Genomic DNA, 17,205 nt, shown 5'->3' with positions numbered 1-17,205 from the left:
TTTACGTTCCTGCATTTTTATAATAATCTGTTATTTTTTTTTAGCTGCATTGCACAGTTTGTTTTTTTTTTCTTTTTAAACCAACGATAAATAATAATTACAAGATAAAAAGAAAAGAAATTAAATACCAATATTGTAAATAGCAAAATAGAAAATAAATTATTGAATCAATAAATAAAATATTATCTCAATTTATTGATTCAAGAAAAGAAAAAAAAAAGGAAATTGAATTAAAATTTCTTTTTCTTTTTTCTAAATTTATAATCTCTAGACATTTTACATTTATTTACGATTGATTACTATTTAGGGGTTGACAACTTGCATAAAAATTAAATATCAATTGCCACTTAATTTAATTAACAAAGTAAAATTTTGCCAGAGAAAAAATTCTCCACAAAAAAAGACTCCATCAAAAAAAAAAAAAACCAAGTGACTAAATTTAATTGTACGAGTGTCTGTCGGTTGTGCACATTTTCTTATCAACAAAAATTAGAAAATATTAATTAAATACAGGAATGTCCAAGATCTCATAAAAAAAAAGATTCAATTTTAATTTTTTTTTTTATAATTTTATTTTTTTATTATCAATTATCGATGCTGAATGGAAATGAAAATATATATATGAAAAAAAAAAAAAAAAAAAAGTAAACGTGATTCGACTAAATTATGTTCAAAGTTGTTTCAAGTTAAACCCCCTCACAGCACCACATCGACAATTTAAAAATTATTACAAATATAAGTATTATTTATTTAATAAATTTTTATTTTAATCCACGTCTAGCTTATTATTGTAACAATGTAACGGATTGTGTGTGTGTGTTTAGTTCATTGGTGAAAACGATGAAAATTGGTCATTTATTTTTGTCGTATAAAAAAGAAAGAAATAATTAATTTTTTAATTTTTTTTTTTAAGTACAAATTTGAAGAAATAATTTATCAGATATTGAAAATAAAAAAAAGTTGCAAAATCGTATATAATAATGACAATATTTTCAACAGTCTTTTTCCTCGTTTTCTCCAATGAAACGTCAAAAACAAAAAACAAAAAAAAATGCTCTCATTTAATTTTAAATTTGACTTAACGCGAAAATTGGCGAATAAATCGTCAATGTACTAAACTTGTAAGGGTGGTTTTATTAATTTTTTTTTCTTCTTTAATTTTATATATATATATTTATCTTTTAATTTTAGTTTTTTATTTTTTTTTTCATTTTTTTGTATTTTTTTTTTTTTTATGTTTTAGTTAAATGATAGATATATATATATGGGAATATATTAGGCCGCGGTTTTTTCTTCACCGTTGCTCTCGGCAGCTTCAGCAATTGGCTTGGTTTCAAGTTTAGCTTTCTTTTCGCATACAGCACCATCAACAGCATCAGCTGCTGCTTCAATTGTTGCTGATGTTGATTTTCTTTTTATCGAACAAACATCATTGACTGCTGGTGCATCTACTGTAAATAATAATTAACCAATTAAAATATATTTTCATAAATAAACAATTTAACAAAATAAAAAACCAATTTATTACCAGTTGTTTTTCCATTTTCTGTTGATTCTTTTTCTTCAACAACAGCATCATCTTTTTTAGAATCACCATTTTCTTTTGATTCTTCTTTTTCTTCAACAACAGCTTCACCATTTTCTGATGCTTTTGAATCTTCATCAACTTCCTCAACTTCTTTTTCTACAACAATTTTTTTTTCTGGTGATTTTTTTTCAACAACCTCTTCGACGACCTTCTTTTCTGGAGAGGCGACTTTGGTGGTTTCTCTGTTGATCATTAAAATACACAGCTATTAATTAACCCTCATCATTAACAAGTAGTTTTACATTTTTTTTTTTATTTATTTTTATTTCTCTCCCGCCAAGTAAATTTACAAATTTCGACGCCAAATACAGTGGCGTCCCCTTTGACGATAATAAAATTAAAAAATTAGATATTTAATTAAAGCGCGGGTAAAAAAATAAATTAAATCTCATAAATATTTCAATTTCTTAATTATTTATTTGCTTTTTTTTCTGTCGCAATGAATTTTACTGGCGTCATGCATCGTTTATTTCTTTATTTTTTTTTTTTCCACCTTACGTGGTTTATTCTACCGGTGTACACCATCATTACATCAAGTCATCATCAAGACAGGAAGAAAAAAAAAAAAACTACGATTACAGGCTTATTGTAAAGATAATAATGAAAATAAACATAAAAAAAAAAAAAGAAGCGCCGACGCCATGACGGTAATAATGCCGGTAGAAACGATGCATATACATTTGTAGAAAGACTTGATGCTTACAGAGACCGGCACGAGAGAAATAAAGAGAGAGACAAGAAGAGAGAGAGAAAAAGACCAACAAAGTGGATCGATATTCCGGCTATTTTATCTTTCTCACTCTTGAAAACGACGCGGCAATATTTGTGAACAAGAGAGAGGAGAGAGAGAGCGGTGTACAGTCATCAACAAAAATTTGTATTATTCTTCAACATTAATCGTGTTTCTCGCGCCGTTTTTTTATACACACACACACACACATTTAAATAAATGACTATTCATTTTAACGTATTATTATAAATTCATAGAAAAATATAAATATAACAAAAATGTCTTTTATTATTATAAATAAACGTGACTAGAAAATTAATAATTAAAATCAACATAAAAGAGGAAAAAAAAAAAAAAAAAAATTATATTGCAAGAGGTATACTTTCACATGAGAGGGACACGATGACCCGGCTTCAATGCAAACATACATTGAGTGTCTGTGTGTGTGTAAAAAGAGGTAAAAAAAAAATGAAATAATAATAAATTAACCGACATCGTCATGAGATATTCTATCGAGCGGTTGGTTCATCAACTTTGAGAGGCAAAAAAAAAATTCTATTTATTTGGAAAATTGTTTGGAGTAATGTAAAAAATACTTGATAAAATTTAGATTAATTTATGGAGCAGAAAAATACATAGAAGAGAGGAGAGAGAGAAGAGGAGAAAAAAAAAAAAAAAAATGCTTTGAAATGTGATTGGATACACATAGGTGCGTAGGTTGATGGCAAAAAATAACTCGGCGTCCCCCTCTGATGTTGTCTCTCTCACACTACTCTACAGCAATATTTTCTGTCTTTTTTTTTTTTTTTTTTTTTTTCTATAATAAAATATTTGTGTCTCTCTTTAAACCGCCATATTTTTAATTTTGTATCTCTTGCTGTCCTCGTGGTTGAAAAATTCGGCGAAAAATTTTTTTTTTAAAATAAATTATCTCCTGTTGTTTTACCCCCCTCAGTTAAATACATATTATTGTTTACCCTTAACAAAAGAAAATAAACAAGAATAAAAATATATTCAAGACAAAAGAGCGAGAGAGACGGAGAATTGAGAAAAAAAAAAAACAACCACGCCGCGCGGCATTTTTTTTTCCCGCCGGTATACGCGATACACGAAAAAATGTAAAAAAAAATTAAAATTTTCGAATTATTTTAACGTACAAATATTGATAAGCATTTTAACTGATAAAATTATATAAAATAATAATAAATTTATATTTATTTTGTGGATTAAAATGAGCGGCGTTCTTTCAAGAAAAAAAAAAAAAAAAAAAAAAAATACGTTAGCGTGGTTTAGCATGAGACGCGCATGAAAAAAAAAAAGGAAAAAGATTGTTAATAATAAATAAAATAATGTTAAATAAATAAACTCACTTTGTTTCAACATCAGCCATTGTTAATGAAATAATATATATATTATTATTTAAATGAAAAGGGAAGCACTTGTGCGTTTAATGAAGAACACTGAATTAAATTGAGTCCTTGACTTGGCAAAATAACACAAATTAATGATAATAATAAATTGTGATGTTGACTGGTTAGAAGCTGAGGTAACACTGAAATTTTCATGTGAAAAATAAGAACCGACGCGCACAATGTACAACAAGAGTGGTGGTATGGTGTATTATTATTGGTTGATTATACATGGGTTTCGCCAACGAGATCCAACGACCATCAGCCACTTGCAAAGCGCCAAAAGCACCCGGCCGGCGGGTTAGCGGCCTTCAAATACATCACTTTCCCGCTTTTTTTCCAGATGGCGTTCATGTCATTTTCATTTATATTTTCATCTCATTTGCACTCATAACATGCTTTATTTTCCATCTTTTTTGCTCCTATATTTTTAATATCAACAAACATGTCGCTTGTTTTTTTTTTTCACTCTCTTTTTTTTTTTTTCTCTCTCTCCTCTCTCGACCCTCACACACACACACAACATCAATATATTAAGGTGACATATTAAATCTTTGCATGTATAATAAATAAATCTATTTTTCATTGTTATTATGATTGTTATTTATTTATTTATTGTAAAATTGAATGATAAATAAATTGTTTGAAATATTTTTATTTGTAATTTTTTAAATGTTTGTTTGAGACAATAAATCAATTATTTATTATTGCTTATGATAATCGCTGTATTGATGCTTTTAATTTATTAATTTTATTTTTTTTTTATTAGCAAATTTTCTTGGCTGGAGATGTTGAGGGGGGGGGGGGCTTTTTCTGTAAAATATAAAGGCCGGTAGTTTATCAGGGACGTAGCAATTATTTATCAGTGCCATTTTTATTTTTATTTACACACAAAAATCAATTAATTTTTTGTAAATGGAATTTTTTTTTTTGGCTCTATGGTTTTTCTTGGATTTTTATTTTATTCATTTTTCTTGGAAAATTTTGGCTTTTAAGGACGCTGGTTTAAAAATTGACCTGAAATATTCTAGAAGTTTCGACCTGCCCCCAATTTCCGGTCGAAAAATATTTACAATTTTCTTAATTTAAATTTAAGTATTTTTTCATTGTAAAAAATAATAACAATAAATTAATGTTTTTATAATAAACATTGTTGTAAAATTAAATTAAATTTATTTATTTATTTTTCGTTCAGTGTCAATGAACATTAACGTTTTCCCTTTTTTTTTTTATGCAATAAAAATTTCCACGAGGGTGGTCTTGTGAGATTTTTTTTCTATATAGAAAAATTACATTGGCACAAATTTTTTATCTAGAAAGAAATAAAAAGTATCAAATTTATTTTTGATTGATTATAAATTAATGAGCCAAAATAAATTTTTTATAAATAAATTTTGAATTTTAAAAAGTTAATTAATATCAAGAAGAAATATATCGTCAGATTTATTTTTAAATCATTAAAATGATTTTCTATTTTTATATTTATTATTTTTTTAATGAGAAAATTAATCGAGACATCTGGGAGGCGTATGATTTTTGTTTTAAAAAAATCATTATCATGTATGCGTGTTAGATGATTATTATTATAATTTATTTTTTTGGCTTTTTTTTACTTTTTATTTCGGAGCCTTTGGTTTACGGGGCACGCGCCAGAGAATTATACATATATATATTAATTTTACTGTGTAATATCGTCAACGGAAAGGTTCACTTGGGTATCCAAGAGGAACATCTGCTGACGATTGCACGCAGGTGAAGAAATGCCAAGCAGATGTACCGTTTTTTGGACGATACCGCAAAAGAATTTTTATTGTAACGCGGGTAAACACATTTACACACACCACTTTACATAAAATTTTTTTTATTTTTATAAATAATATTAGATCATATTGTTTTTTTTTTATAAATATTTATAATTTTTATTATTTATTGTTGTATAATTTTATAAAAAATCTTTTATTAAAAATTGAAAAAAAAAACGAGTAAAAAAAAAAATTATTTTTTAATTTTTTTTTTATAAATTGATAATTAATTAATTACATAATTTTTTTTTTTTTTTAATTATTAGATTTTTTTTATCAATATCAGGGACTAATTTTATTATTAAATTTATTTTTATTATTATTATTATATGGGTAGTTTTATAACAGGTTGTTTTTTTAAACAAAAAAAATTGTAAAAAAAAAATTGTAATTCATAAATTATTGTTTAATTAAAAATAGGATAATTTTTTTTTAAATTTATTATTATTTTTTTTTATCAATAAATAAATATTAGTGACTAATTTTAGTATCAATTTTATTGTTATTATTATATGGGTAATTTTACAACAAGTTGTTTTTTAAATAAAAAAGTAAATTTTTTTTTTTTTCAGATTATTTTTGTGTTAGCTACTATCTAATGATAAAAAAATATATATATTTGTTTTTTTTTTTCATAGTTATCGAGTATACAGTAGATTCATTTTAATAAAAAAAATAATAATAAATTTTTCACCTGTTACTTGAAGAAATAACAAGATAAGAAAAAAAAAAACAATTTCTATAATTATATTTTTTTTCATGTTTTATTATTATTATTATTAATATTTTTCCAAACAACAATAAATAATTATCGATTACAAAAATGTTTATTAATATTACAATAATATTATTTTGTAAAATTTATAAAGAAATTATGATTTATTGATGAAAATAAATCAATAAAATTGAATATATTTTTTTGTTAATTCTTTTTTCTTATCATTTATTTGGAGTATATAATGATGATTATTTTTTATAAAATATTCATCAGTATATACTCCAAATATATTCTAAGGATTCTATCGAAAATCAATAAAGTCAATATATATATTTGTTTGCACAGGTTGATAGATGATAAAAAAAGAAATAATTTCCATATGAAACAGGGTTAATTGAGGCTTGAACATTTCATTGTAGTAACAGGCACATGTTAATTATTATTTTTATTTTTATTCAAACGCACGAGTTTTTTTTTCAACACGTGTTTTAATATTTAAAATTTTTTATGTACTGTTATCTCACAATGATGTGTTTTATCATTATAAATTTTATAAGCTATGATAGTCATAGAATCGAATTATGGAATTTTCTTTGCCTTTTTAATAATTAAAATCTAATAGAATAAGCATACTGAAATAACGAAAAACGTGAGAGGTCATTGACAATTTGGGATACCTGATTGACTTTTATTTTGAATAAAACAATTTTTTTTTAATATAAAAATAATAATAATACAATTAATAAATTAATTATTACATTTAATCATTCATTTTAATTAATTATACTCAATTTGGCTATTTATAATTTTATCTATATTAATTTCATATTGTTCTCCGTGTTTTCTCCAATTTTTTTCGTCACCTTCACTTTTCTCAACCTGTTTCCGAAAATTACCAATGGTTGGAGAATTAGCGGAGAAATTTCTTTGACCCGCTGAAATTTACTCCAACTTTTTCCACCATACAAGTTCAATCCAATTCAATTCAATATTACATTATTTTTATGGAATTTTCTGCACTTTGCTTCAATCAATTTTTTTAATTATAAATTATGCAGATTGACAGTAGAAAATTAGAAATTTAATTTTTTTTTTTATTATATTCTCAAATTTTTAATTAGATAATTGTTTGATTATTAAATTGACAAAAATATTTGTATGATAAAGTTGTAAGATAATTTTAATTTAATTTTCAATCCTTTACTTTTTAAATATAAATATTTTTTATTTAAAAAATATTATATTAATGAAGATTTTAATTAATTTTCAAATAGAAAAATTTAATTTTAGAATTGTTTAAATTTTTAAAACCATGCACTAGAATTATATCGTCTAGAAATTTAATTTTTTAATCAATTTCAAATAAAACTTCATTTATTTAAAAAAATAATTAATAAATTATTTAAAATTGTAATTTTTTTTTCAATTATATTTTCATTTTAACATTTGAAATTAATAGGAAAAAAATAAAAATAGTCATCTACTTTCTATTGGAAAAATAAGGTCAAGCCAAGAAGAAGAAAAAAAAAAAAAAAATTCATTTCTCTCGAGTTGATAGAAAAGTTGTTTGCGAGGGTGATTTACCTTATTTTTAAAATACTCGTAGATTACAAAATAGACAACCAATTAAAATAAAAAAAAAATCATAAATTATAATTTTGTTAGTTCAAATATCTTGACCTATTAATAATATGCATTAAAAAATTCTGCAAATAATTTCAACTTAATTTTAAAAACACATTAAAAAAATAAAATAAATTAATTATAATTTAAAATTAGACTGTTAAATTCAAATCAATTTTGTATTATATAAAATTCAAAAAAAAACCCAATATCACACCATTCTATTTTCAGAATTTTTATTTAAATATATATATTTTTTTTTATTTCGATATTTTTTATCATATTTATTTTGGTTATTTTTAAACAGCCAAAAATAGCCAACCCAAGTTCCGAAGAATTGATTAAAATATATTATCATTTTTATTATTTGATAAAAATATTATTGTTATTATTTGATTTAAAATTAATTGGATTGATAAGCTAGCATGTTGCTTTGTTGAACGTTGTGAATGTTGAATTGATAACTGGCACAGTAGAAACTTAACTTACTGACTTGCAATAATTGCTTTAAAAGCAAAAAATAAAATTGTTTTACAAAAATGTATATTAATTTTTAGATTGTTTATCAAATAAACAATGTGACTAGTATTTTAAAAATATATTTAAATTAATTTTCATAATTGAAATTGCATAAAATAACACTAGTTTTTATTTCAGAATAATTTCTTGTTAATTTCATGAAAGATATCTTGTCGATGAACTTTGGAATAAATGATTTGACCTTTTAAAAAGTTGCTCGATTCAACTCCTCACAATTATCTCAATCAGTTGGATAAAAATTTATTTTACTTTTAAATAAATTGTTCTCAACAAAGTGCACTAAACTCTGAAAGAAAATTAACAAATAAATAAATAAATAAACTTGTGTTTTGGAATAATTGAAAAATACATTTTTAAAATGCAAAATGAAGAAGTGAAAATTCGTCCTCAACTTGATGATGAATCAGTAGTAAAATTAGTCAAAAAATTATACAATTTTAGTGTAACAAGTGTCAAAGAATTAAATGCTTATAATGATAAAAATTGTTGGATTAAAATTGAAGATCATCATGATAATCCACATGTTGATAAAATATTTAATGACGGTTATATTTTGAAGATAATGAATACAATTGATTCAAAATATCCAGATGTTATTGATGGACAAAATAAAATGATGATTTATCTTCATGAAAATTTGATTCCATGTTCAGTTCCAGTTCAAAATATTGATGGTGATTTATTTTCTCTTGTTCATATCAAAGAAAATGATACTCAAAAATATATTGTGAGTATTAAAATTATAAATGATATTATTAATTATTATTATAGCTCAAAAAATTTCAAGGTTTATTTTATTAATTTTGCTGATAATACGTGAAAGGTATTTAAATTTCAATTAAAAAAAAAAATTATTATTTTTTTTTTTTATCAGTGATAAAAGAAAAAAATAAAATAAGTTTTTTTTAAATTGATTCATATCTTAATTACTTATATCAATAATTGAATTCAATATTTGTCTTTCATCAAACAAAATTTAAAACAATGAATTAAAAATACTTATAAATAGTGAAATTCGAAATCAAACTAAAATAAACGAGGGGACATCACTAGAATTTGTATATGAAATGTAGTCAAAAACACTCAAGTACTACACTTTACATAACTACAGTGGCTACACCAATGATGCCTATACTATTTACTACATTTCAACTATATTTTTTAAGTTTTTTATTGAGTTTAAGAATATTTATTTTCACATTCCTCCACGTTAGTATTTTTCGGAGAAAAAAATTCTCTCGCCATTTCTCCGCATGAGCCAACATGGAAAAAAATCGGAGTAATCACGGAGAAATTCCAAGTTATCGTGAAAAAATTTGGAAAAATATTTTCACAAACGTTGTAGTGAAAAAAATACAAATATTACATAATTAAACGTGACTACGCCTTGACTACATGCTACTACACCATAACTACACCTTGACTACATGCTACTATACTATGACTACACTCAGAATCACACCATGACTACACCAATGAATAAATAATTTGTTATTATTCTATGCCGTTTTATATTATAACCGATTTTTAAACTCATCATTCTTCCATCATAATTACATTTTTGTTTTATCATTAAATTATGACATGATGTAAAATAAATTTGCAAATTATTTTTGAAATAAATTATTTAATAAATTGTGACATGATGTAAAAGAAATTTGCAAATTATTAATTGAAATTAATTATTTAATAAATTGAACGAATTAATTTTTTTTAATTGATAAAAAATTAATTTGCTCAATTTATTGAATAATTAATTTTTTTAATTTATTGATCAATTTATATTTTATAAAATTTTGTATCAATGTTTTTTGAGTTTACTTGAATTTATTATTCTCTAGGTTCGACTGTTGACATTCATTCCAGGTGAGACACTTTTTAATGTTCCAATATCAACGAGACATCTTCAAGAAGTTGGTTTCTTAACAGCAAAATTAAATAACATTCTTCACGGTTTTGATCATCCATCATTTAAAGAAAGAAAATTTGATTGGATGTTAATCGCTGCACCAAAAATAAAAGAATTTATAAACGTAATTAAAAATGACGCAGATAAACATTTAATAATTGAAATAATAAATTGTTTTGAAAATAAAGTTATGAAAAATATTGATTCATTTGAAAAAGGTATAATTCATGGTGATATAAATGAACAGAATTTGTTAGTTGATGCTGAGACAAAATTAAATATCATGGGTGTTATTGATTTTGGTGATTCACATTATTCATGTGTAATATTTGATTTAATTATTGCAATTTGTTACATGATTATTCAAACAAATAATGTCAATTCAGGACAATACGTCGTCCAGGGATTTGAAATGATTAAAAAGCTAAAATCCATTGAGAAAAATATATTAAAAATTGGAGTTTGTATGAGAATTTGTCAGAGTCTTGTTTACAGTGCTTATTATCATTCAATTGATCCAGAAAATGATTATATTTTAACAACACAAATTAATGGCTGGAATGTATTACGAGAACTTTGGAAATTATCTGATGAACAAATTTTTAAAATTTGGAGTTTATAATTAATTAAAATTGCATAAATCAAGTTGAATTTAAACTAGCTAATAAATAACTTGAAATTTTTTCAATTTACATTTTAAATAAATTACATTTGTGTGTTTTTTTTATTATAAATGTATAATTGATAAATAAAATTATAATATTTTAAATTAAGAATATCATAATAAATTCATAAATTGTTAAGCATGCATGTCTATGATCGTTATGATAAGGTTTATTTTTATTTTATTTATTGGATAATTTGAGCGGACATCATTGAATATTTACTTGAGCTAATTGTCGCAATACCTATAATTGTTTTTGTATTAAAATTTAATGACTTTTGAATTAAATGATTTGTTTAACAATTGAATATTGTTAATGATTTTTATTTTGTCAATGATTATTGTACAGCTCAGTTGAAAACTAAGATTACATACTTATGGATGAACAATATGATATATAATTATCTTTTCGCTTTTTGTTTTTAAATTTGGCCGTAAAAATACTGCATCCGCTTTTCGTTGGTTCAAATGAATCACAATAAATATATATTGTCGAAAAAAAAATAATACAAGGAAATAGGTCAGCATAGCAACACGTAGCAAGTGCGAGACAAAAAAAAAAAAAATTCTCTTTCAAAATTAAAATTATTTTGTTTAATTAATATTATTATCAATTTAAAAAAATGCATTTATTATTAGTGAAGTATTTTTTTTGTTTAGTGATCATGGTGAAGTGTGAAGGTAATAATTATTTATTCATATTATTTAAAAAAGTCCTAGAAATTTCGTCAATCAAAAGCTACCTAATTATTTGATTTTATCTTGTCGTATGATATTATCGTTATAATTATGTATGATCAAAAATTAACAGTAATATAAACGATATGTATAAATAATGTACTCAATATATAATTATTGTATTTTTAATAAAATCTTCGACATGAATTTTTCAATATATAATAATGGATAATATAATTATTTTATATAATGAATGATGTTATATTTTATTCAAATTTATTATTATTATTATGAATGAGGAAATTTTATTATGCTAATTCATGTACGAGGAAATAATTTTTATCAAGCTATTCTTTATCATAGAGTTGAAAAAACAAATGTATATGTCATTTTTATGTTGCTTGACTTAACATTGACTGATAAACATGTATTTTTTAATTGACTCAAAAGTATTTACTACTTTATAACTATATTTTAGATTCACAATTAACTGATAGAGCTAATTCTATTTTTTATCAATTTTTTCTAAAGACGAATCACAAATAAAAACTTTACATGCGAATTCTTGGCCTTTTCGATCAATTTAACAGTAAATTTTTTTTTTTTTTTTTTGGTTTTACATACTAATTCATAATTATTATAACATAATTTCAGAATCTAACATTATAATGGATATAAATTCAGAAAATATAGAGTTGGAAAATAGAGAACCACTTCTAATAACATGCACAGGTACAAAAAAAATGGAGTTTTTCTATCCACCAAATACATTAAGATATGAACCAGGAGAAACTCTATTCGTAAATCCTGTATGAATAATAAATAATTATTTAATTAATAAATAATTACATTGAATTTTTATAATAAAAGGGTTTTTTATTTTTTTAAAATTTAGTTAAATCGTGAATATTCGATTGAAGACATAAGTCAAAAAGAGCTGAATCAAACTCACACAATAATAACATTTAGAAGAAATCAAACAGAGTATGGTGACACTGGATGGTATGGATGTGGATATAGTGATCAAAATCCCAATGACATATTTTGGATTTACGTTGAAATTAGTCGTATGGTTTTTTATATTTTTAAATAATTATACTATAAAAAAAAAATAAAAATAAATAGAATAGTTGATGAGATAATTTTTTTTATTTGAATATGGCAGTAAATATCGCTCTCTACTTGGCACCATTCATATCTTTGGAAAGTGTTTGTGTTAAAAGTAATGATTCATTCCGAATGTTATCTCAACGAGAAAATCTAGAAGATACTATAACTATTTTTAAAAATAATAAAGTAAAATGAAAAATTATATTTAAAAATTAAAAATTGAAAAAAATGAAAATTCTTTCAAAATGTTATTGTTTTATTAATATCTTTCTAGGAAATTCATGAAAGTGAAAATATTATAAAGATACTTCCTTCGGATTTTATTATTAGAACTCCACATCTAGAAATCGAAGAAAATTTTACATTTTTATACAGTGATTATATAAGAATACTTCGAGATCATACTGTGATAGTACAATCAATAGGTAATAAAATTCAGATTTATAAATTAGTGTTACAATGTATTTTTAATATTTTAAACACGCAATAATAAAGATATAGTATATAAAATATAACAAGTATATTATATTTGACAGATAATTGCATCATACAAGAACCATATATACAGAGAGCTCCATTACGTCACGTAACCAACGGTCAAAATTTTCGTGTCAATTGTACTATGGCTTTACATTATGGCATGGATTATAATGTGACATGGATTTATCCAAAAGAGGTAATACTCGTAATATATCATACGTTTTTATTTAAAGAGTAAATACATGTAGGTATCACGAGGGTCTATTCATTGTGATGGCAGTCAGGAAAATTTTTGTAATCTTCATAAGGTATTTTTAACTGCCAAATTATGTGGCATTTATGGTGTCACCCAAAACCATGGTCCATGATGAATATAGTCACTTGAAGTGCCAAAAAAGCCGCAGTTTTAAATGTCAAAAAATTTAAAATTTTAAAATAAATGTAGTTATTGTGTTTTTGACTACATTTTGTAGCCGTGGTGTCACTAATTTTGGCATATATAATAATAATATTTAATCATCTAATTTTACAGAATATTCGAATAACATCTCAAACTCACAGTATTATAGATATAACTGATTCTTTTAATGCAACTATCATCAAAAATGAATTGATAATAAAAAATGTTAATTATAATGACACTGGTACATATGTATGCATACTAAAAACAACAACGAAAAACATATCAACATCAATAAAATTAAATGTTCATGATCCTAAAATTAGAAATTATATATATTTATCAAAAACAACTGATGATTCAAAAACAAAATATTCAAAACGAGCAGGTGATAATATTTTATGGACTGTATCAATTGACACAGACTTAATGCCTGAGATAACATGGTTCAAGCAAATGGCAAAAGAAAATAAAGAAATATCGAATGGACCTGAAAGATACGAAGTTTTATCGACAAAAAGCAAATTAACATCATTGTCTATTGTAAATTTAAATATTGATGACTCAGGAACGTATTTTGTCAAGGTTCAAAGTCGAGATTTGACCATTACCGAAATTCTTTATTTTAATTTGGAAGTATATGGTAAATTTCAACATTAATAATCAATTAATCATAATATAAACATTATTATTATTATTATTATTATTATTATTTATAGAAACATCAAGCATTATTCTATATGGTTTATCAAATCTTTATAAGATGAACGATTATGTAGAACTCCACTGTTTTATTGAAGAATATCCAAGACCGAATATAACATGGAGATTTGAACCTAGATTTGGTCATCTAATTCAAACGCTCAAGGTAAATAATAATAATAATAATAATAATAATAATAATAAAAATAACAATTATATAGAATGCTGTTGAAGATGTTACATTAATATCTGTCAATTCAACCATCAAGTTTCCAATTGTATCAGGCGGGAATATTGAATGTATTGCCGAAAATCAATTTGAAAAAAAATCAAAAAATGCTTCCTTATTTTTAACTGGTAAATGATATAAAATGATTTCATTACTTTTTTTTCTGAACTTTTTTTAAATGTAAAATTTACTTTATATACAAATATGAACTGTTTTTTTCAGGTGAATTTGAAATCATTGGTCCAGAAGAAAATGTGACAATTGGTGATTCTATAGAATTAGTGTGTGTTTTATCAAAAAAGTACATTTTAATGGATAAAATTTACTGGACAGAGATCCAGAATGATAATGAGTTCCCATTATTACAGCAATCAGATTCAAGAATAAAAATACATGAAAATGACTCTGAACTTTCATATCGTTTGACATTGTCAATAAATCCAGTAAAAAAAACAGATGGAAAAAAGTATTATTGCAATGGGAAAATGAAAAATGGTATAACGATAAAAAAAGATTTTCATTTAAATGTTTCTACTCCAATAAAATTATCTTGTACTAATACAAATTTGAAAAATGATAAATTTTCTTATAGAGCTGACGATTTTGAATTAATAGAACTTTATTGCTACGTTGAAGGTTTGCCTAAACCAAAAATTACCTGGCAGAAAGATAATGTCCTAATAAACAAGATTGATAATTGTCAATACGAATTTTCAAATAATAATCAAGTATTACATATTAAAAGTTTATTTGAGAGATGTAATGGAAATTATTCATGCCGAGCCCAAAACCGCCTCCTAGATTATTGTGAAGCTTATCAGCAAATAACGATAATAGAAAAAAAAGATTTGAAATTTCAAATTATTGCAATTATGTCAACACTGATAATTGTTATAAGTATCTTTATTTATTTATTTTTAAAATTACGAAATGAAAAAAAATTACGAAAACAACTAACGAAAGCTGCTGGTCTGATGGAATTTAAAGAAGGTGCTTTGAAATCTTTAAATCCCAAATTGACTATTAATGATCAAATTGATTTACTGTCATATGACAAGAAATGGGAATTTTCAAGAAACAAATTAAAAATTGGTGAAATATTGGGACAAGGTGAATTTGGAGTTGTAAGAAAAGCCGAGGCAAAAGGTATTTGTGATGACGATAAATCAAAGACAATTGCTGTTGCTGTTAAAATGGTTAAGGAATCAACCGGGATAACAAACATACGAGCACTTGCAAGTGAACTTAAAATTATGATTCATATTGGTAAACATTTAAATGTTGTAAATCTACTTGGTGCTTGCACTAAAAATATGGACAAACATGGATTACTCGTTATTGTTGAATATTGTCCTTTTGGTAATTTACATGATTATTTGATTGAACAGAGGCCAAAATTTATTAATCAAATTGATCCATTGACTGGTAAAATTAATATTATTTCTATTGGATCTGAAAATTCAATTAAATCCGAAATCAAAAACAATAACAATAAGTAAGTCATTGAAAAATATATTTAATTTGAAAAATATAAAATCAATGTTTAATGGATTATTTATTAATTTTTTAAAATTTATTTTAGAATTAATTATTCAACGCCGTCATTTTCTCGTAAGAGTCTCAGTTTAGATTCATCAAATGATCGAGAATCGATTGAATTATCTGACGGTATTGCACTCAACAACAACAACTTGGCACAGCCAAATTTGAGATCAAATTGTCAAGGTGATTATGACAAGAACTCAAATTTAAAAGCAATTTGTACACAAGATTTGTTCTCATGGTCATTACAAGTTGCCAAAGGAATGGAATATCTTAGCCAGAAAAAAGTATAATTTATTTTATTATTTAACTATAATCATAATTGAGTTTATAATAATAAATTAATTTTTAGGTACTTCATGGTGACTTGGCTGCACGAAATATACTTCTTGCTGAGAACGATATTGTTAAAATAAGTGATTTTGGTCTTGCAAAAAATATATACAGTGATGGCATTTACGAAAAAAAAGGAAATGCTCCACTTCCAGTAAAATGGATGGCAATTGATTCTCTAGAAGGTAAAATATTTACAATTCAATCAGACGTCTGGTCATTTGGTATTGTACTTTGGGAATTTTTTTCTCTTGCTGAAACACCATATCCAGGAATGGATGCTAAAGATTGTTGGGTAAATGTACGTAAAGGATACAGAATGGAAAAACCAGAGTATGCTACAAATGAAATTTACAATATAATGTCCAAATGCTGGCTAGAAAATCCAACACTCAGACCAACATTTACTGATCTCGTTAATGATATTGGTAATTTACTTGATAATATTGACAAAGAAGATAATAACGATTTCAAAACACCATATGTTGAAATAAAAAAGAGGCTAGATGATGGTACAAATAATGATGACTTGATTATGAAATCTGTACCAGATCATCCCGCATTACCATCATTATCAAACAATGGCTATGTCTATGAACCAACAATTGATATCAATACAAACTCATCCTATGTCCCTATGAATTGAACAAAAAAAAAAAATGATAATTCTCACGTTAAAATTAAAATAAAACTAAAAATAAAAAAATTAAATTAACCATTAATATGCAGTGTTGTACATTGTTTTTTA

The 17,205-nt window shown here is 24.3% G+C and overlaps 3 protein-coding genes across 3 annotated transcripts; 2 read left to right on the top strand and 1 right to left on the bottom strand.

Moving 5' to 3' along the window:
• Positions 1–456: 456 nt before the first annotated feature.
• On the bottom strand, positions 457–3,947 carry LOC122853367 (translation initiation factor IF-2-like). Its single transcript, XM_044153801.1, has 3 exons — positions 3,689–3,947; positions 1,529–1,770; positions 457–1,451 (listed from the first exon to the last, which is right to left on the bottom strand). Exons 1-3 carry the CDS (start codon positions 3,706–3,708, stop codon positions 1,276–1,278), a joined length of 438 nt encoding a protein of 145 aa, XP_044009736.1. The 5' UTR covers positions 3,709–3,947; the 3' UTR covers positions 457–1,275.
• Positions 3,948–8,531: 4,584 nt separating this feature from the next.
• LOC122853366 (hydroxylysine kinase) lies at positions 8,532–10,975 on the top strand. The gene is made up of 2 exons (XM_044153800.1): positions 8,532–9,137; positions 10,252–10,975. The coding sequence occupies exons 1-2, from the start codon at positions 8,769–8,771 to the stop codon at positions 10,939–10,941; spliced, it is 1,059 nt and encodes a 352-aa protein (XP_044009735.1). The 5' UTR covers positions 8,532–8,768; the 3' UTR covers positions 10,942–10,975.
• Positions 10,976–12,329: 1,354 nt separating this feature from the next.
• LOC122851125 (vascular endothelial growth factor receptor 1-like) lies at positions 12,330–17,103 on the top strand. The gene is made up of 10 exons (XM_044150173.1): positions 12,330–12,461; positions 12,557–12,733; positions 13,046–13,196; positions 14,076–14,294; positions 14,371–14,519; positions 14,575–14,710; positions 14,805–15,048; positions 15,154–16,077; positions 16,165–16,411; positions 16,477–17,103. The coding sequence occupies exons 1-10, from the start codon at positions 12,330–12,332 to the stop codon at positions 17,101–17,103; spliced, it is 3,006 nt and encodes a 1,001-aa protein (XP_044006108.1).
• Positions 17,104–17,205: the final 102 nt, after the last annotated feature.

Source organism: Aphidius gifuensis, linkage group LG3, assembly GCF_014905175.1.
Source record: "Aphidius gifuensis isolate YNYX2018 linkage group LG3, ASM1490517v1, whole genome shotgun sequence".
Classification (NCBI taxonomy): domain Eukaryota; kingdom Metazoa; phylum Arthropoda; class Insecta; order Hymenoptera; family Braconidae; genus Aphidius; species Aphidius gifuensis.
The sequence above is the reverse complement of the archived record's forward strand: the minus strand, read 5'-3'. Positions and strand labels throughout refer to the sequence as shown.